Raw genomic sequence first — 21,890 nt, 5'->3', positions numbered from 1 at the left:
TAGAGAGAAAGGCATCGAGGTAGTGGAAATAAACAGAGAGGTGCACAGGTGGGGTGGTTTTCGAAGAGACGGAATACACTTCGATAGGAGGCTTGGCCATGAGGTGGGTTGGCGTCTTGCAGGACGCGCAGTAGCTTTTTTGGGGGGCACGCGGGCCCTTCGGTGCCCATGGTAGCTTGTAATGAGGAAAACAACCAGGGGGACTCTTTGACAGGTAGTATAGCGAAAAAACAGAGAAAAGGTAAAAGAAGGGAGAAGGCGCGTGTTGCAATTAGTTACATTAACATGCAGGGTGGCAGAAAAAAGGCAAAATGGTTAGAGATTGAGGGACAGTTAAACAAGGAACAGATAGGTGTTTATGCGGTTACAGAAACACACCTTAGAGACTTGGAAGAGCCACCACATATTGAAAATTATGTTTGGGAAGGATGTAACAGGATCACATCAGAAGGAGAGGTGGGGGGGTTGGAATGCTAATTCATAGCAGAACAAAATGGGAGAGAGTGAAACAAACGTGTTCAGAGCACATATGGGGTTTCGGGCACAGTAGGTGGAAAGAAAACGTGGCTAGGTGTAGCTTACTTGTGGAGAGGGAATAACTGCAGAGAAAAGAATCTGGAGATAGTGAAATGCATAAGCACCGATATTAAAGAATTTGGTCATGATGCCGAGATAATCCTTCTAGGGGACATGAACGCTCACATTCATGACCTTGACGGATATTCAGACACCAATGGCAAGTTATTGCTAGATCTCTGCGAGCAACATAGTCTTGAGATAGTTAACGTGGGGCCTAAGTGTGAGGGGCAGATCACGTGGGAAGTCAGAAACAGGCAATCGAGCATTGATTACTGTCTCATGACAGAAGGAATATATGACGACCTTAGAGAGATGAGAATAGACGAAGAAGGCATTAACAGCTTGGTAGTGATCATAAACCATAATATTACAAATGGGATATAAAACTGAAAATAAGAACATAGAATCAAAGTTTGGCAGCTCGTATCTAAATGACAAACAAATAACAAATATAGCCGCAAGAGTCGAGGAAAAAGTAGACGAACTACCAGACAAGCTGGAAGTATAGTGAGCTGCTACATGTATCACGAAAGAAATGGAAATAGAGGAAGAAAACTATTTGTTGGAAAGGAAAGAAAAAGCCAAAAAGTTGGTGGAACAAAGAAATCCCGGAAGCGATCGAGATGCGACGTCAGGCATCACGGGAGCACAGACAGGCAAAAAGGAGAAGCGGCCAACAGGACGAAGTCAACCAAATATGGGAAATATATTTAGAGCAAAACATCCATTGTTGCAGAAATTAGTCGAGGCAAAAATTAAAGGTGAAAGTGAACGCTGGATGACAGAAATTCGCGAAAAGAAGGCCGCGCCTAGGATATTTTGGAGCCACCTAAAAGCGCTGGGTAGGAAGTCTGTCACAAGGCAACAACATATGGTAGATGAAGGAGGAAATAAATTGGAAGGATATGAAGCGCTAGGTTACATCCGAAAGATAACAGCCGATTCGTTTAAAAGGTCCCCCAGGGGATTCCCCCGGTGAGTAAAAGTACGCAAAGGAGTGCAACCGACGAAGATGTAGTACTAGAGAATTTCAATTGGAAGAAGGCCGAAGGAAAAATTCCTAAGCGCACTACTCCGGGCTTAGATGGGGTTCCCGTCAGCCTCATTAACGAACTCGGACATAACACTAAAGAAGCACTGCTGAAAGCCGTAGAAAAGTGCTTACAGGAGAGGAAAATACCAGACAGTTGGCGAAAAGGTAGAATGAACTTAATATATAAAGGCAAGGGAGAAAAGGATAACATTCGCTCGTATAGACCGCTAACAATTACATCGGTGCTATACAGGTTGGCGATGCAGGCAGTAAAATTAAAAATAGAAGCGTGGGTAGAACAAAATGATATTTTGGGAGAACTTCAGAATGGATTTCGAATCGACAGGCGGTTAGACGATAATCTGTTTGTTCTTACCCAGCGTATAGAAATATCTAAAATAGAAAACAGGCCCTTATACGTAGCTTATCTAGATATCACCGGGGCGTATGACAACGTTAATCAGGAAATTTTGTGGGATATATTGAAGGAAGTGGGCATAGTTGACGACTGTGTACAGCTTTTGAGGGAAATATACCGAGAAAATACAGTTTGTATAGAATGGGAAGGAATAAGTAGCAAGGACAGCGTTGAAATTAGCAAGGGGCTGAGACAGGGATGCCCTTTGTCCCCGCTGTTATTCATGCTGTACATGGCGAGGATGGAAAAAGCGCTAGAAGGTAGCAACATTGGATTTAATTTGTCACACAAACAGGTCGGAGCGATGGTTGAGCAGAAGCTTCCAGGTCTATTTTATGCTGATGATATTGTCTTATTTGCGGACAGTCAAGATGATATACAGCGACTGGCAGATATATGCGGAAGGGAGTGTAAGGCTCTAGGACTAGGATTTAGTGCAACAAAATGTGGATTGATGGTATTCAATGATCACGGAGACCATACGGTCTTAATACAGGGCCAAAAAATACCGAGGGTAAGCGAGTACAAGTACCTCGGAGTATGGGTAAATGAGGGGGATAGATATATGGAGGTACAAGAGAAAGCATCGGTAGCAAAGGGAAAGAGGAATGCTGCAATTATGAAGCACAGAGCTTTATGGGGATACAATAGGTACGAGGTGCTTCGAGGGCTGTGGAAGGTTGTGATGGTTCCGGGGCTTACATTTGGGAACTCAGTGGTGTGCGTGAAGTCAGAGGTGCAATCAGGAATGGATGTAAATCAAAGGACGGTGGGCCGCCTCGCGTTGGGCGCTCACGGGAAGACGACAAATGAGGCGGTGAAGGGTGATATGGGATGGACAGGCTTTGAAGTGAGGGAAGCGCAGAGCAAAATGAGATTCGAAGAGAGGCTGAGGAAAATGAAGGAGAGTAGATGGGCAGAGAAGGTTTTCAGGTATTTGTATAGAAAAAGCGTTGACACGCAGTGGAGAAAAAGAACTAGGAGGCTCACCAGTAAATATACGGCTAGCAGTGCGGGCGATATGGCAACAAGGAGCATTGAGCGGAAGGTCAGAGAGGCGGAGAGGACTTATTGGATGACAGCGATGGAAAAGAAGCCGGCTCTGAGTAACTACCGAAAAGGAAAAAACGAAATAAGGAGGGAAAGGTTTTATGATAATTCAAGGGGAAGCGCTTTACTGTTTGAAGCAAGGTCGGGCTGCCTTAGAACGCGTAGTTATAAAGCGAGATTCAGTAACGAAGAAGAACAATGTACATGCTGCGGGGGAACTAAGGAAACGATGGAACATGTACTGATTGAATGTGGCGATATTCACCCAGGTATACGTGTGGGCACGAGTCTACATGAAGCCTTGGGTTTTAGGGACAACATGGAAAGCTGAACACGTCCGCGATAGAAAATAAGTAAGAGACGGTTAGAGTATTGGTGGCAGAAAAGTAGAGATAAAGTACAAAAATAAATAATTGGGAAAAAAAAAGGTCATTCTGCCTTAAGAGGCAGAGAGATGGACCGTGAATTTATTTTTTTTTGGTATAATAACATAGATTTAATCAACGTAGATAAGGCGTTAGGACAACATGAAACAAGGAAGTTTTTTTTCTTCTTTCTCTTTTTTTCGCCTTCGAGCCTGGTGGCAGACATGTCACCGCCCCGTTATATAAAGGGGACGCTCATAGCATCCATCCATCCAGCCAGAGTTACTGTATATGCTACCTTAAGGTAGCATATACAGTAACTCTAACTGTAGCTAAGAACACTGTAGCTAGGGACTTTAACTGTAGCGCTGCCGCTGTCGCGTGTTTTGACCAGTAATGGTGGACGACATGGGCGTCTGGGCAAATCGTGTGGCATTGCTTCCGCTGATCGATAGTGACAGGTCCGGGTCAGAAAACTCCAGTTCCTGCACGAGCGATTCATCGGATAGTGACAGCGACGCTGAAACTGTCGCGTACGAGCGGGAATTCGACAGTGGAATTATTAGCAGAAGAGAATAACTACACGCAAGGTATTCTGGGGTGCTATCGCGGAACGATTCTATTTTTTATTCCAATGCTTTTCGTGCTTTTCGCGCTTGGCCATTGGTCAGAACGACGGTCCGTCCGCTTTATCAACGCGATCAGCCAGCCAGCCACGAGTGGTGGATGATAAGAATAGCATAGAATATGGCATTGGAATCGGAAATAGCATCGTTCCGCGATTGCACTCCTGGGCAACTCAAGCACTTCCGCTTCCTTCTTGCTCCTATGCTTGCTCCGGCGGCGCGGATTGTTTTCCAATCGCGGATTTGGAGGCGTTGCTCTACGCCAGAGTCCACAACGCTCTACGACACCACGAAAGTCTAGCGTTCTCGACACCAGTGTTTTTATTTAGAGCAACAATACGAAAATTGCTCAAATTCGTGTCAACACTTTATAAGTAGGGACGACGTACTTTTGATTATTAATATGCCTTGTATTAATAATAAGCAGCCAAAAAGTACTTGTAGTTACAACGGAAATGAACTAGTACGGCTCTCTCGCACAGATGCCATGGCAGGTGCGGCTCAGTTCTGGGGGCAGAGCTAGTATTTATTTTTAGGTTTTAACCAATACAGACAAAATATCCCAACCGGTCCTTGTTCCACTGGTTTATGGTGACATTCCCCCTTCGTGATGGTTCCAGCGTTCCAGTCGAGACCCAAAAGGTCCCAGTTGGCCCGCAACAGGGACCAGATGGGATTCAGCTGGTTACACTAGCTGTCTTACCTGACGCGACTCAAACTGCTGCTTCTTTTTTTTTTTTTAATCGAGCAGAGACGCTTGCGCCTGCACTCCATGCATTTTACTGCAGTTTTGGACAACTTCGTAGCGGCACACCATATGTGTGCGAACCGTATCCGCGATTGTAACGTGATACACAGCTCACGGTGACGGACACAGACATGCCAATGCGCACGCTTCCGTATCGCTGGCGCAGCCGGTAAATAGTGCAGCGTCACGGCGCAAATGTAAGAGTCCGTTATGCCCGAATAGCTGTCCACTTTCTGTATATGTATAGACGCGCCACAAACTGTTCTCTCCTATACGTTTGTATACTTAACAAAATAAGTGAACGTATTTTTTACATACTGCAGCTAAAAAATTATAAGAGGTAGTCGTGGAAAAATTTGAGTGAGATTGGACATGTACTTACTTCTTTTTTTATGAATTCGCGCACGAAATCTGTTAAATTTCTGATGTCTTGCGATTTTTAAGATTTCGCCAAAATAATTAAAAATAATGGTGTACGTTGCACTCTAAATGCACTTTTATACGCGTTTAGCTCTGTAGTGTGCGCGTATCTCACAGGAGTACGGCCACTAGCGTGGGTTCGGAAGTTAGCGAGCCACAGGGCCGCGTTTGCCGTCGCCTCGCGTGACCTAGCGCGCCGCTGCACACGTGCGTTCGGGCGCAACAAAGGCGCCGTGCGCAGCGCGGCCCTACGAGGTCCAGAGAGAGTCTGACTCCCCCGCCGCGCGAAACGTCTCACGAGACTTAACTCTACGCGAGACTAGAGCGCGGCGCCACCGCCGAGAATCGGCGCCGTTTGAGAGAGGTTAACGTCACCCCCGCTCGTAGGAGGGGAGAGTCATGATAGGACGTGTGGACGGCAGAAATAGGCGAAAAACCCGCGCAATGGCGACGGGCAAGCCTCAATCCCCACAGCTCATGCATGTGTGCATAAAGAAAAAAGGAAGACACTCGGGTGAAATATAGACACGTTAGAAATTGTGATAAGAAGTCCGCTGTTCAAAAGCAAAGTTTGCACATTTGTGTTTGTGCTTGTGTGAACTTAGGGCACCGTAAGGATCGCTTCGGCGGATCCATAGTAGTCGAGGAAAGTACACCAGCCGGCAATAGTTTACGGGACATATTAGCTCTACGGTTAACGGGAATTTACACTTCCAATTTAGCAGAGGACTGTGTATGTCGCGAGATCTTCTGAAGGCTGAAACGCTTAGTTTTACCCGTAGGACGCGGGTTAGATCCTCGGCGGTCACATTTCGATGGAGGCGAAACGCTGCAGAGGCCCGTGTAGTCTGGAGCCCTCCACCACGGCTTCTATCACAGCCTGAGTCACTTCGTAAACCTTGTGTCCCGTAAACTTGTTGCTAAGAATACAGGAGGGGCCGGCCACCCCCACCCTCGTGGACATGGTGTCACTTCAGCTGACAGTAACGAAATTGAACCTGCAGATTATTCCGTATTCTTCACGAAAAAAAATTAAACCAGTTCCACGCCTGCGAAATCTGAGTAAACAGCTGGATGGATGGATGCTCTGAGCGTCCTCTTTATAACGGGGCGGTGACATGTCTGCCACCAGGCTCGAAGAAAAAAATAAAGTCTTCCTTGTTTCATGTTGGCCTAATACCTTATCTACATTGATTAAATCTATGTTATTATACCAAAAAATATAAATTGACGGTCCATCTCTCTGCCTATTAAGGTGGGGGTTCCACTGCAGTGTAGTTTCATTCTGAGCCGCCAGAAGACGCCACCAAGTCACGTTTGGAAAAAAGAGAGGAAAATGCGCTCTCCGGCCGTCGCGACAGCGAAGAGCCTCTCCCTGCTGCAACTAATCCACTCTTTTCAGGGGCGCCGCTGCTCCTTTGAAAAGTTTCAGATGTGCTTCACGCCCCCCCCCCCCCCCCTTCCCGCCCGCTCCCCCCCGCCCAAAGAAAAAAAAAAGCACGGCCCAGAGAGCCTTCGTACTCCCATGCCACTGTCTAGAAAAGAGGTGCCTCTTTCTCCTGGTAGTATAACTATTTACGCGCCGCTGCCGCAAGGGCTGCTTTTTTTTTTCTCCCCTTCAACGACGCCTCTTTCTATCTCTCCTTCTGTGATGACCCTCGCTCACTTGTCCCTGTCCCCAGCGGTGCGGTTCTTTTCACGGGAGGAACAATTGCGCTGCAAACCGCTCACGTAGGCTGCCTGGCCAGCTGCTCTCCGTGACATACAGTGCCGAAATGCGGGTTTGGGTGACAAACTCTATCGCGGAGGTCACATCACAAGCGAACCATGAGACATCACATCCTTCCGTGTACAGTGTACTTATGTAAATAATCCCCTCTGTCGCTGTCGTTTACTCCTACCTCATTTACTGATTGTCACTACTCAGTCATCTGCTTGAGCTAGACAGCGGTCATCATAATAAACTCTCCTTTTCTTTGTTCCATTTCTATGTACTTCCTCAAGTAAACAGCCACTTACGTCTACCACTCTATATGCCGTTACACACCCTGACACAATCGATCTATGTACTAAAGATTTTATTTCTCTCGAGAAAGAATTGACAGCAATATTTTGTAGAGAGAACGCTATAATTATGCAGTAATTATTCTCCAAATAATTGTGGTGACATGAGGGCTTCTATTCACAGTTTATGAATTATTTGCAAATGCTCAGGGAAGTTCTGTTCGCGTACACACACACACATATATATAGAAAAGTGAAAAAAAAAAAAAAACACGTGTGCGAAGCAATTTTATTTACGTTTCACTGGAGGTCTAAGCTTCATCAGATAAAGCTCGGACCCCGAGCGGAACGTAAATAAAATTGCTTCGCACGCGTGTCTGACTTTTCTGAGAATCTTTTACCGAACCTAGAAACCCTGCGTCGTTTTGCGCAGTAGAATTGACAGCAATCTTTCTGCGCCAACAGTATGCAGAAGACATCGTTGTCACTGCAATTGTGCTGGAACGTGAGACATGGTGGTCTGACAGGAAGAAAAAGAAAGAATAAAGACGAGACTGCCTCCAGGATAGCATTCAACTCTGTCCCGTTGTCAAAACTCTGCCGTTTGTGATACCCTGTAGAGGGTCGTGACGCTATTTCTGCGGCCCTTGTTGGGAACACGGCACAGTTTTACCCTGACCTGCAACACGGGGTGAAAGCAAACTCGTATGTACTCCTTCCTTCCCCCATGGAAGAAACGCGCCCAGTGGTTGTGTGTAACACCTCCATCCCCCCCTCCTCCCCTCATTATACCCGACACAACTTCTCGTTCGTCTGTAGGAGAAGACAAATTCTATTTGACTAGCTGTGCTCTTCCTTCACCGTGTAACATAAGCTTCCGAATGTAACCTAAGCTTCCGAATGTTCGAAAGACGGGTAGTTTGGCAATTGCGTGCTACAACGCTGCCGCTCTGACCCACGGTGTCAAACCCGTGCTAACTGCCTAAGCAGCACAGTTTTCCCTGCTATACGTGCCGTCATTTATTTCATTTGAATTGAAACTTAGCAGAGTAGTATCAATTCATCTTTTGGTTGATGCAGCATTTATTTATCATGTTACCGTGTGCAAAGCATCAGATGAACCGCAAAACCATTTGTATGACAGAGCTGAAGCAATTACGTCTTCAGCGACATATATGCTTGGCATGAATGGTCCTGGTGCGTTATTCTCTTGTCGGGGGAACGACTTCTCTATTCGCGTACGCTATTTCAATAGGATTTTGATTTTCAATAAAGTTCGTTACAATAACATGATGAGTGGTCGTTTCACCCAAATTGTCAGTAATTGACAGCAAGCTGGCGCTGATCGAAGCGTAGACGGCCTAACAGCCGGAGACGCACAGTGTCCGTCTTCGGCGGAAACTCGGCGTCACGGCCTTTCCTGGGGCACAAAGGCGCCATGTGTCGCATTACCGCTTCGGCACCAGCGACAATGGTGTTGTTTCGAGCAATTGCAACCATGCACCTCCTGGTGCATGAGAAACAGCCGGCGTCTTCCTTATCGCCGCAAAGTGAGGCGGCTGCCTTTATTCCGTCCCGGCGCCCGAGGCAAAGGGTGGCTCGCCGATTGCGACAACTCTTGGAAAAAAAAGGTCGGCATATTCACTGACTAAATGCTAACCGTTTACTTGTCACAAAATACACTAGCCTCTTAGTAAGTGAAGGTAGTAAAATGCAGGCTAGTGGAACTTGCTACCTAGTTAGTGAGTGAATAGTACTAGCTCGAATGGCTAGTCCATTACTAAGTTGTTAGTAACCGCGCTAACAACTCAATTAGAGGCTTACGCCTATTTTGTTTATATGTGCGTGTGCATTGCCATATAAAGATGATTCTATTACAAAAGTACCTAAAGGACTAAAAAAACGAAGTGGCATTGTCCTCGTACATTAACGAATGGCCGCTAATTACTTCATGTAATTACCGTGGTAGGTACACAAAGCAACCAACATACATAGAGGCATGAATTGATCACGAATGAGAAAACACACGCAAGTGCACACACAGAATAGCAAGACTTTTACGTAGCTGATATCTACTCTAGCAGCGGCTTGAAGACTATGCTCCTATGCACCGTGTACTGGTTGGCAACAGGGGCGTAGCCAGAATTTTTTTTCGGGGGGGGTTCAACCATACTTTATGTAGGTTCGTGCGTGTGTTTGTATGTGTGCGTGTATATATACGCAAGCAAAACTGAAAAAATTCGGGGGGGGGGGTTTCAACCCCCCCACCCCCCCCCTTGGCTACGCCCCTGGTTGGCAATCATAGAATTTAGAAGAATAATTGATGTTTTCTACACATTGTCGTGTGCCCTTATATTTGCTTATATGCGTGCCATCACGTAGCACGAAACTTTAATTCCAAGGTAATCAACAAAACAAAAATTGTTTAAATTTTGCTAAAGACTGTCACGATTACGGCAAAGTATACTGCGCATCTACGAAAGATCTGGCAATGTGGGTGACTAGTAGTTACTTAGTTAAAAACACCAAGTAAACTTTCTGGTTAGTGAAGGCAGCACTTTACGACCTTTACTAACTGCTGGCTAGTAAACAGATTTCGCGATGGTAGTAAAATACGCTCGAAAGTAGTAAATGCAAGCATTTACTAACCATTTACTAACTTTTTTTCTAAGAGTGCACAGCGCACGCTCGAGAAGCTCAAATCTACGCGAGCAGTGGACACCAGTGGATGCGAATGAAATGCGTTCCGTTCTCTAGCGTCTCCCGTTACTAAGCACAGACTGCCCGCTTTCGTGCTGCAGCACACATTTTATTACCTGCTCTCATCCTCGCTCACTCGCCCCCCCCCCCCCCCCCCCCCCCCCCCCATGCTGCCTCTCAGCTTCAGGCTAGCACAGTGGATGTTATGCCCCATCTCCTGTACTCGTGGGGTCTAGACTACACCAGTCTTGGTGGTGTTGCCTCGTGCATAGTGCACCCCTTCTTCCCAGGGAAGGATTGGTTAGCCTACAGACTTTTGGGAAACCCTTGTCTCCCCCACTAACTCAATTAGACTGCATTACCGCGGGAAACAGTGCCGCGTTCCAGCTGCGTTTACACGAATGCGACAGAATGCAGCGGTAGCACATCACCTTTCCTAGAGCAATGCGCCGCCGTTTACATGGAGTGCATGAACCCTCCCGAGAAGTCCTCGCTTTCTGCCCCCGCAGTTGTCGTGTAGTATCGAAGAGGTGCACTCGAGGCCGACTCGAGGAGGGGCCGGCGTTCCCCTTCAATTGTGTAAGGTGGTCCATGAGTCGGCTTACCCCTCGAAATCCACACCTGCCTGGCGCATTTGTGCGATGCGCCTTTCCAGCGCTTACACCCGTTTACATGGATGCGATGCGCCAGTTGTCGCATTCGTGTGAACGAGGTGCGTGCCGTGCCGGTTTACGGCAAACTGTCAACGCAGGCACACTTCCCTACCGTGGGAAGATGAACTGGGCCACACTCAGACAACGTGGAGACCATTTTGTGGAGACGGCGTGTCGGCGTCTTGTTGAATGAATGGAGTCGCCCCAGCTGGCCGGTTATAATCCCGTTTACATGAATGCGACAGTAGCGCATCGGCTTTGCAAGCGCGTTTCGGAAAGGCGATGCGACGCCGTTTACAGAACCCCTCGTCTTCTCTTCGCCGCAGCGGCCATGTGGTTGCTGGCCGAGTTCATTGATGTCAGAGGGATACATGCGCTTAGCCGTGTCTGAAGCACGGGAGACAAAAATTACCACCTTTTTCTCCTTCATGAACCACTATACAAAGAGATACATATTAGCGCGAACAAAGAAACAAAGACTACAGAGAGAAGTGGGAGGAAGCAGAAAGGTTTCAGCGCCTGACCTGTCTGCTCCCTTCCAATTCCTTCTCGAGTGTTTGTTTTTTGCTTTGCGCTAATATGAATACCTTATAGCGAAAGAGGCACGCCCGGAGTTCGCACGACGGGAGGCCACCGTTACTCTCTTCGTGATTTACGGCCTGTGATTCGACCGGGACTCGCAATACCATCCCTGTCTGACGTATTACTGCAATGCGCCTTCCTAGCGAGTTGCCATTGTTAACATGAACGCGATGCGCATCTGTCGCTTTCATGTAAACGTGTTTGCACAACGATACCAACTATACTTTTTATAAACTTATCGTTTTCAAAAACGCTTCTCTTCTTGTCTGGCTACTAGGCGCAAGTCCCAGTTCGGCTACGTTGGCTCGTCAGCCTTACGACTCACGCTACGAGTTTACGACCCGCTATCCTCAGACATCGCAAGTTCTCAGCACGGCAGACTTTCCAAAGACGTTGAGTTGTTAGCTCCTAACGTTTCTCCTTCAGGCGAAAGCGGCGGCTGATAAAGCACGAGCTGAGCAAAGAAAACAGAGAGGAGGTGTTCGATCGCGTGTCACGAGCACAACAGCATGCACTGCGCAGATATCGAGGAATAGCTGTTGATTTCAGCCGCCAGTGCAGCAACACAAGCCTACAGGCACGCGCCTAAGATTCCCGGCCGGAGGCTATCAATCGGATGTCACTGTCTTCCGACGGCAAAGCTGTGTTGCGTGGAACGATGTCATACTTCGGGTTTCCAGCTCACCACATCAGCATTGGACGCAAATTCCCGCTACCGCAAGAATTGCTGCGTAGTCACCGATATGGTCTGCGCACAAGGATATACAGCAGCGAACGAACCGGGACCCCAAGCGTATCACGCATGTATGCCACCTGCCGTTTGTAAAACCTTGCCTGAGGAGGTTTACTCAAGAAATAAAAAAACTTAGGAGGCCTACTATTTAGGGCCGAAACATACAAATCCAAGTGCCAGAAGAGATGTAGAGTAGACCATTCGGAAAATTCCAATGAATATGTGCCCGCACATGCCACAGGGTGACCGCAAATACGGCCGAAGCTTACCACTAAGGCTTTTTATATAAACTTTATTTGTGATTCGAGCAAACAGGTATACAAATTTAGGTGTGAAGTTTGCGATACTGGGCTGACAGAAACCGCGTTCCACACCCCAAAGTACAATCATTCAAAGCAAGAGCAATGAATCAGAGAAATACGCAAAGTGAGCTCGCAGTTCCTAGGCTGTAACCGCAGGCTGTCTAAAGGTGCGCGTGATAGAAGCGGGGGCGGAGGCAGGGTAACCACGCGAGCGCCTTGTTGCACGGTGTTCCGACTCAGAGTGAAGAGTTCGCAAACGCCCGCGTCCCCTTGGAGCTAGCCTTATGTAATTATGAGGAACGCCGCTATGGGGCACTCCTGAACACTTAGAGTGCACGGAAATATATACGCGGGTGTTCCTGGATTTCGTTGCCATGGAAATGCGCCTGTCGTAGGCGGAAATCGAACCCACGTCCTGAAGCGAAACAGTCCGATGCATAACTTGCCAAAGTATATGATAGACGGCGAATCGGAGCGAGCGTATCCTGCCAAGTTTCCGCTTGTAGCCTAATCTAGCAAGTACAGAGCACAGCAAGCCCAGTTGAACGGGATGGGTTACTTTCGCGCTCACGCACTTTTGCCCGGGGAAAATGCTGCGACGCATAAAGGAAAGGAAGCCGGTACCAAAGAAATTCGAGTGGCCTACATTTTTTAGAAGCGGAGGTATACATCTTAATTGTGCTTAATTGTTAATTTAGTTAGTTTAACTCTGCGGTGTTTAGTTTGTTAGCAGTGGCAGAAAGGAACACGCAGCAAGTACAAAACAGTTGTCGTGTCATTCCTATATATGTGTGCCTTATCTCGTATTTATGATGTTTATTGCTGTGGATTCATATGAACAAGCCCAGCAAACCACACCTCTGGAAAACGATATTTTTTCTAAAAAAAAGGAAAGAAAAGGAAAGGTGAGGTGCTATTCAAAACATACTTCGCCCACGCAGATCTACTCAGTTCCCTCGCATCGCACGCGCACTGCCCGTTTTTCTGCTTTCTTTTGTCTGCCGTTGCACACCCCTCGGTTTTAGTGGTCGCCCGAGTGGGGCCACAAACATACGCACGCACACGAGGGGGACGTTCCGAGAGTACGGCTTTTTTTTTTTTTTTCACTTGACGACGCTCACCCCATACTCTCTGTGCAAAATCGGCATTTGCCCCCCTCCAGCCACACCGGCACTTGCCCCCACCCAAGCTATGCCAGATCTCTCTCTCCCCCCCTCCCCCAGCCGCGATGCAAGACGGCTTTGCACCCCCCAAGGCGCCCATGCTTCACACTTGCTTTCACGCTCTCCCGCGCAGCCGTCTGAAAGGCAGACAAAAAGAGAAGACTTGCAGATGCTGGGGCATGGTCTGAAGTTGACATTCTCCCCTGAAGTAAAATGTTTTCGAACGCCACAGTCGGGGAGACGGGGAGCTTTCCAATGCAGCGCTTTCGTGTTGTCCGTCTAGGTGGCGCTAGAGGAAGATTTCGTTGTAGTGATAGGAATAATGCAGATTTCTCAGTGTTCCTGCAGTATTTGTGTGTGATTAGTGTGTATAATTATATAAGGAGACCGTAACTATTATATTTTAAGCTATGCATGCGGAGATTTCAGCGCAGTTTGAAGATTACTCCACTTTTGTTGACGTTTCAGCATGAAAAATTAAGACAGTTTAGAGCTTCGTATCGCATTTCTGCTTGCTTTATTGAAAAACGCTAGGTCCAGGAAATAGATCGGGGACTATAGTTTCTCTACGTGCAAATTCGGCCATGGAACTTCAGTAGCTTTCCACGAAAATGGGCCACGGTAGGTCCCTATATTGAGAATATCGCCCACTTTAGATGAATATAATTTAAAAAGTAGCACGTGCACATCGATGAAATTGGGTATTCAGACGGAAAATCTTATCCTCTACATACGCCCCGAAAATGAACTTTCTCTAGCGAATAGTTACTGGACAATCTGCTGCGGAAGTTACTAAATTTGGCTGTTTTCAAAAGCTCAGCAACAAAAAAGTATAAGTCCAACATCAATTTGCTACGTTGAGAAAATAGGTAAATATGTCTTGAATGTGCTGCGCAAAGAACAGTGCTGTAACTGTAGCAGATTTTTTAAAAAATGGTCACTGCTGAGGCACAGTCAGCCAAAACCGTGTAACTTGCGCTTATTCTTGGCTATCCATCCCCAAATACTAATGGTTGACTTGTTTTTAATAAATATATTTGAAAAGTACAAAGATCAAGCTTTTCAATGATGTATAAGTCAACTATATAAAGCACGGAGAACAGCCGCCGCGTCGGTAGGAAAAGTGACAAAAACGACGTGTTCGTGCCGCCGTTAAGGCAGAATGACCTTATTTTTCCCCATTCCCTACTGAAACGTTCCGTATGCCATTCCAATAAATCCATATCTTTCCATACGGAATCCATATGTTTTCCGTATATTTTACATATATTTTCCATATATTTCCGTAATATTCTTACGGAAACATACGGAATTATTGGAATGGCATATGGAACGTTTCAGTAGGGTTATTTATTTTTGTACTTTATCTCTACTTTTCTGCCACCAATACTCTAACCGTCTCTTACTTATTTCTATCGCGGACGTGTTCAGCTTTCCATTGTTGTCCCTAAAACCCAAGGCTTCCTGTGGACTCGTGCCCACACGTATACCTGGGTGAATATCGCCACATTCAATCAGTACATGTTCCATCGTTTCCTTAGTTCTCCCGCAGCATGTACATTGTTCTTCTTCGTTACTGAATCTCGCTTTATAACTACGCGTTCTAAGGCAGCCCGACCTTGCTTCAAACAGTAAAGCACTTCCCCTTGAATTATCATAAAACCTTTCCCTCCTTATTTCGTTCTTTCCCTTTCGGTAGTTACTCAGAGCCGGCTTCTTTTCCATCGCTGTCATCCAATAAAATTAAGTCCTCTCCGCTAATGCTCCTTTTTGCCATATCGCCCGCACTGCTAGCCGTATATTTACTGGTGAGCCTCCTAGTTCTTTTTCTCCACTGCGTGTCAACGCTTTTTCTATACAAATACCTGAAAACCTTCTCTGCCCATCTACTCTTCTTCATTTTCCTCAGCCTCTCTTCGAATCTCATTTTGCTCTGAGCTTCCCTCACTTCAAAGCCTGTCCATCCCATATCACCATTTAGAGCCTCATTGGTCGTCTTCCCGTGAGCGCCCAACGCGAGGCGGCCCACCGTCCTTTGATTTACATCCATTCCTGATTGTACCTCTGACTTCATGCACACCACTGAGTTCCCACATGTAAGCCCCGGGACCATCACACCCTTCCACAGCCCTCGAAGCACCTCGTACCTATTGTAACCCCATAAAGCTCGGTGCTTCATAATGGCAGCATTCCTCTTTCCCTTTGCTACTGATGCTTTCTCTTGTACCTCCATATATCTATCCCCCTCATTCACCCATATTCCGAGGTACTTGTACTCGCTTACCCTCGGTATGTTTTGCCTGGCGAACGCAGGTTGAGTTCTTTCATCTTCCTTCTTTGATATTTTTCTCTTTCTTTATCTCTGTCCATATTGCCCTCTCTCCTCCTACCCTCACATCGCTCCTCCTCACTTTCCTTTCCCACCCTTTGCTATACTACACTATGCATGGCTATGCTATGCTATTTGCTTAACTGTGCCATACAAGGCTATGCCATGCTTTACCCTCTCCCCTCAACCTTTCTTCCCTCCTCACCTTCAAATTGTTACGTGAAGGCATACAGGGGTGCAAGGCGTACTTACAATATATTTACGCCACGCCTAAGCGTAAGACAAGATCGCGGAGAGCGTGCCCACACACAACATCACGCCGTCTTCTTTGGTGCCTTCCTTGCTTCGGCAGTGTGAAACATATTCTTGTAACAGTATCACTCCTCCTCACCTTCACTTCCATTTCCCATCCCCGTGTTATACCATTGTATCCGTGGCTATGCTTTGCTTTTTGCTAAACTATACTGTGCAAGGCTATGCCGTGCTTTACCCTCTACCCTGCTCCTTTCCTTCCTCCTCACCTTCACATCACTCCTCCTGACCATCACTTCCCTTTCAAAGCCCCTTGCTGTACTATAATATGCTAGCTATGCATGTTCTTTTGCTAAATTATACTATACAAGGCTGTTGCGTGCTTTACCGTCTCCCCTCCTTCTTTTCTTCCTCCTCACCTTCACATCACTCCTCCTGACCTTCACTTCCATTTCCCACTCTGCATGACAGCCATGACGTATGTTATGCTCTTTGCTGAATTATACTATACAAGGCTATGCCATGCTTTACCCTCTCCCCTCCTCATTTCTTTCCTCCTCACCCTCACATAACGTCTCATCACTTCCCTTTCCCGCCTCCTTGCAATACTATACTACGCATGGCTGTGCTATGCTAGGAGTTGCTTGGCACATACCCGCTTTCTGTGGTGCACACCGCCGAGTTTTCTGAAGCGACGGCGTGCACAACCTCAAGTTTTTAACAGCTCCACTGTTAAAAACTGTTAGAATCGCGAAAACGGCGCCATATTTTATGTTTAATTGTGTTAGTCGACAGATGGCACTCTTACTACTCAGCTTCAGTTATAATTTTGCGGTAACGTTAGTCTTACATATTATACGAAAAGAGAACTTACAGATTCTTTCAAGCGTGGTTACGTCCGTTGCGTTCTAGTGGAGGTCAGTAGTTGCGCCCCAAGCAGATTAAAAAAAGAAAAATTCGGGAGTGGAGGCTGTCGCAAGGCTTTACTGGCTAAAGTTTAGCCAACGCTTTTGCCAGCCATTTATTTCGCAACATACTCCTTTAGGGCGATACCCGCTTTGAGATCAAGTAGCATCTTTGTTAATGGAAAAGATTGGCTATTTATAACATAAGATAAAATATCGTTGTTTCCTACAAAGGTAACTCATCACGATAAATATTGATGACTTGAACTCCGATAAGATTTGGCAAGACTTTGATGCTTCTTAAGAAAACCTGTAACACAAAAACACGCGTTGAGCAGTATCTGTCCGGAAAATCACTGCCTTTTCTGCGCTGAACCAATGCCTCTGGCTGAACGCTAACGTTGTTTCTTGCCCTCTCTATGATGGCGGTCGCGGTCGCCATCTTCTGGGGGGCTCGGCTTCACTCTCGAGGCGTAACTTCCACTCCAGTGGTTGGCTGCGCCCAGAGTGCGCCTTGCGCGAGGATGTGGGTTGTGTTGTTTGTGGCTTGCGGCGCTTCCTTCCTTTCATCGCGATGACGAGACTTCTCGCTCCTTACCAGTCTACATCGCCCTCTCCCGCTGTCTGCAAATGTCCGGCGTACTCTGCTGCTTTTCGTCTCAGTACCGCATCGAGTGTATCATTCCGCAGCCGCCCTTAGCGACGAAAATCAAGTAATGACAGCGCTGCTATGAAAACTGGTCACGGTGTGATGCGCGATGATGACCCTCTTTGTTGCTGCGAGTACATCTCCAAAGTAGGAGAGCGATCGCACATTTTGGCATGTCTCTGCGACTGCGAGGCCTTGGATATCGCGTTTGACAGGCGAGTCCACTTAATGCAATATTGTTCGGGCTTATCGATGTCGATGACACCCGTGGGATTTATCGCATTCGAGCAGCTCGCACCCGTTCTCTCGCGGAGGTGCTTTGGTTGTAAAGTCACTGGTAGTTGGTTCTTAGGAGGAAACGTGTTGTCGCCTTTGTTATTGTTAGCCGGTGTTTCGCTCGTCTTCTCTCCGTCTTTCCTCGGCGGGCTGGTGTTGGCGCTAAGCGGAAACATTCGAATACGCTGAACGTGATGTGGGCGTCAATAAAAATTTTCCTAATCGTTCTCGACGCTGCGTAGTGTCGCGATCGCGGGCTCATCTAACCTTTTTGCCGCAGGCTCCTTACGTGCCGTCGTGTCCCCGCACCTCACTGGTCGCTCGTCAAAGACACGGTGATGGACCGGATTCGGGTGCCTTGGCTCGGTGGGGCCAAGCGGTTGGAGACTGATGTCATCTCGCCCATTATCGTCCTACCGTCGGTCCTTTTACTGGCCTGCCATAGCTGGACAATGCTCATGATCACATTTTCGGCGCTGCCGTTTGCTCTGTACTTCATACACCGGCAGTGTTCCAGAACGAGAACGAGGACAAGGTACGTAGCTTTTGTGGTGCGGTGTTCAACACACAGTCCGTGAAACGTTTAACATCTGCTTATGGCACGTTTACCCGTGTTTGGGCCGCCAGGTTAATCTGTGGGATTAAGTGACGCATGAAACGGATCGTGGCAAGCAAATTTTACGTCCGCCGATACGATAGTGACATTTGCATGCAGCCGTGTGAAGAAGCCAGCAAGCGACCTTTGAATGGTTAAATGTCACACGTTGTAGCAAATCGCTTCCTCTAGCATTGTGTGGATTGAGTGCCGTTATCGTGCGTGCACTTGGATAAAATTGCAATTTGAGTTCATGCAGCAATGAGCTATGTCTGGGACTGCGGGACTAGAAACATGTCACCGTGGTCGTTGCTTAACGCCCCCCATGCTGATGCAGCTAAGTGTGGCAGCTAGTTGTGCAGCGCGTAAGTGCCGAGATATAAGTACTTGATTTTATGTAGCAGTGGCCAGCAATCTCTATCACTGCTATATAAATAAAAAAAAAAACTTGAGCTCACACATCTTTTTTTGAAACATTTTAATCGAAGCATTTGCATGGGAACAGATAATGAAAAAATGGCAGTCTTTTTTTCGTTTTATTAATGCATTGTATGCATAACACAATAAAATATGCGTGAGGATATCACCATGCCTGTGCAGAATGTTTGTTTATCATTTACATATTATGTTATGTTGGTTTGTGTTTTCCTGCTTATTGATCAAAGCTGTGAACAATCATGGTGGTAAAGGGTGTGCCCAAAACTAGCCAAAGTGTTCTTAAACATGTCTGCCATTAATACAAACCCTGTCATGGCAAACTATTGGTTAAATTGTTCAAGTTAACCGGCAACTTAAAGACATCCAGCAAAATTGACCTTCATGTACACGAAATACCTCACAATGATACTGATTTCTGCACAAATGATCCTACAGTGCGATGATTCATTGCATCATTGCCATTTTAATACAGGGTGTTTCAGATAAAAAGCGCCAACTATTAAAAGATTAAGCATAGGCGCTACGCATCGCCAATGAGCGCAGCATTGTTCTGAGCCAAATAGAGCAAGTCAGAATATTTTTTCCAATCCCCAATGTCTGGCAATTAACAAAGATTAGTTAATGAACTTCTTGAATAGTAACTCTAGAGAAAAATCTTCAATGCAAAAGTTGGGGTGTTTGTTCAGAAACATCGAATTTTTCAATCAATTACAAGATAACTCCCCTAATTAATTTTTTCTGGCCTTTCTTTAAAGCGCGCGAATTAAAAAAATACCGTGTGACTGTCACCTAACGCGCAGCGCTTTTAGCGCCCTCAAATTTAAGTTGAACGAATTATCAAAGGCTGCTTCTCGCACGGACATTGATTGAACCAGCTATTGGTTACTGCGATGGACATTAAGCGACAAAAGGAGCATACCATTTGAACAACAACAAAAATTCTTCAACAAAAAAGCGTTAGCCACGAAGCAAATGCCACATGAGACTAGGCAGCATTTGATGCAGCGTAGGCATTTTTTTTTTCTTTTTTTTCGCACCGATGAAGAAACATATTCGAAAGGGCGAGAGTGACAGCGTGATGAAGTACTGAAGTAAAGGTTCACTTGCATGTGATGGCCGCTGTTTCGTATATATATATATTTTTTTGTCAGCATGCCCCTAACACCATTTAGCATACATCGCAGTCATTGATAGCCTGCTCAAAATCCACCTTCGTGTGCTGAGCAGCCTTTGATAATTCGTTCAACTCGCATTTCAGGGCACTAAAAGTGCCACGCATTAGGCGGCAGTCAGGTAGTACTTTTTTTTAATTAGCGCACTTTAAAGCAAGGCCAGAAAAAAAGTAAGCAGGAGAGTTTTCTTACCCTGGAATTAAAAATTGGACATTTCTGAACAAGCGCCACAACTTTTGTATTGGCGATTTTTCTCTACAATTACTATTTAAAAGGTTGATCATGCAATCAGGATGTTTTTTCCAATCCACAAAGCTCGGCAATTTGTGGATTGGAAAAAATATTCTGATGTGCTCTATATGACTCAGAAGAATCCTGCGCTAATTGGAGACTCGTAGCGTCTATGCCTATGCGTAGCGACGCAAAATATCGTCAAAACAAGCCTATTTACAAGATCCTGTGTATGTTAGTTTGTGCAGGCTGCAGTCATGCTTCCATCATACAAGCCATAGGCATCACTTACAGGAGGGCAGAGCTTCCCACAGCAGTAGTGGTGTGGGCTGTTGACCTGCTTGAATGAGTTGGGGGTCATTAGGGTACAACATAACATGTTTGGTAGATACTGGTTCATGTCAGTGCATAGTAGTCACTGGAGAACCACTGCCTTTGGTCTTTGTGTACCAGAAGCACTTCAGGGTCATTCCATCAGTGTCCTTTAGATAAGTCACATGATTTATTATGCAAGTGTGAAGCGACCAATGCGCATTGATGAAGGCTTGAGGCCTGTGTGTAAGTTTGTGTCATGGCCTTTGAGTTGCATCATCATTGTAAAGTTGCCCACTAAAAAGCTATATACTGCATAGTATAATCATTACCAGCCCATTGTTATAAGCACTGTTGAGGCATGAAAAGAAAGAGTAACAGCCCGGTGTATTCACAGTAGAGGTGTGCACGGGCTCCGGGTAGCCCGAAAGCCCGACCCGGCCCGCGGGCCGGGCTCGGGCGGGCCGACGTATTTTCACCTCGGGCGCGGGCCGGGCTCAGGCTACTTGGAGTTTTATCGGGCCGGGCTCGGGCCCGGCGCAAAGCCCGACTCAAGCCCGAAATATAGAGAATGAGCGGGAACTGTTTTCCAGCACGCATACAGCGCCTTTTCCGCGACCGCCGTTCACCGCTTTTCCTTTCCATTCGCTACTTTAAACAAAATGGGAGCAGGTAAACCACTGCCTCTGTTGCACTCCGACAAACAGCGAAGTAACACCACCTGAGCTAGTGACGGTGCCACGCGACTGTTCGCGTTAGATTTAAGGCCAAATCCCATATGAGTGAAAATGCACGCGACAGCGACGAGCGACCCGACGTATATCGCCTTCGTGCAAGCTGACGCTTGCATGGGCATACCCCATACACGTGACTGCTTTGGCGAGCGAACTCCATTGTTGCTGGCATGAGGCCGTATACTTGTATAGCAAGAGCGCCGCACTTCGTTGAAGCCGGAATCGTTGGACTGCTTGCTGTTTTTGCTCGACAATTTGTAATGTGTGCATTATAGACTGTTCTTCGTGTGTCGTTTGATCATATTTGATATGCTCAACAAAGTGCCAAATTACCGGAAAACGATGCTTTGTTTTCGCAGCGAACCTTCAAAAAGCCGGGCCGGGCCGGGCCCGGGATTGTGTTTCCGTACGTCGGGACGGGCCGGGCGGGCTCGCAGCCCTTTGCCGTCGGGCTCGGGCGGGCCTTCGACAAAGTCAGCGGGCCCGGGCCGGGCTCGGGCTCGGAAATATGGCCCGTGCACAGCTCTAATTCACAGTTACACAAACTATTGCTGTCCTCTCTTCCTTAACCATCTCTCTGTGCACATTCATGTGTACTTAATCTTATCATTATCGATGATT

At 46.7% G+C, this 21,890-nt stretch overlaps 1 protein-coding gene across 3 annotated transcripts in view; it reads left to right on the top strand.

Moving 5' to 3' along the window:
* The first annotated feature begins 17,377 nt into the window (after positions 1-17,377).
* Positions 17,378-21,890, top strand: part of LOC119393773 (palmitoyltransferase ZDHHC23) — a 155,746-nt gene continuing 151,233 nt past the window's right edge. The window contains exons 1-2 of one of the 3 annotated variants that reach the window (XM_049416350.1): positions 17,378-17,726; positions 18,068-18,322. In XM_049416350.1, the coding sequence (XP_049272307.1) occupies positions 17,593-17,726; positions 18,068-18,322 (389 nt within the window). In that variant the 5' untranslated portion in view covers positions 17,378-17,592. Of the gene's footprint in view, positions 17,727-17,889; positions 17,984-18,067; positions 18,323-21,890 lie in introns of those variants that run through there. The other 2 variants (XM_049416348.1, XM_049416351.1) reach the window with 2 other exon arrangements.

The sequence above is a fragment of the Rhipicephalus sanguineus genome, chromosome 5 (genome assembly GCF_013339695.2).
Source record: "Rhipicephalus sanguineus isolate Rsan-2018 chromosome 5, BIME_Rsan_1.4, whole genome shotgun sequence".
NCBI classification, from domain to species: Eukaryota; Metazoa; Arthropoda; class Arachnida; order Ixodida; family Ixodidae; genus Rhipicephalus; species Rhipicephalus sanguineus.
The sequence above is the reverse complement of the archived record's forward strand: the minus strand, read 5'-3'. Positions and strand labels throughout refer to the sequence as shown.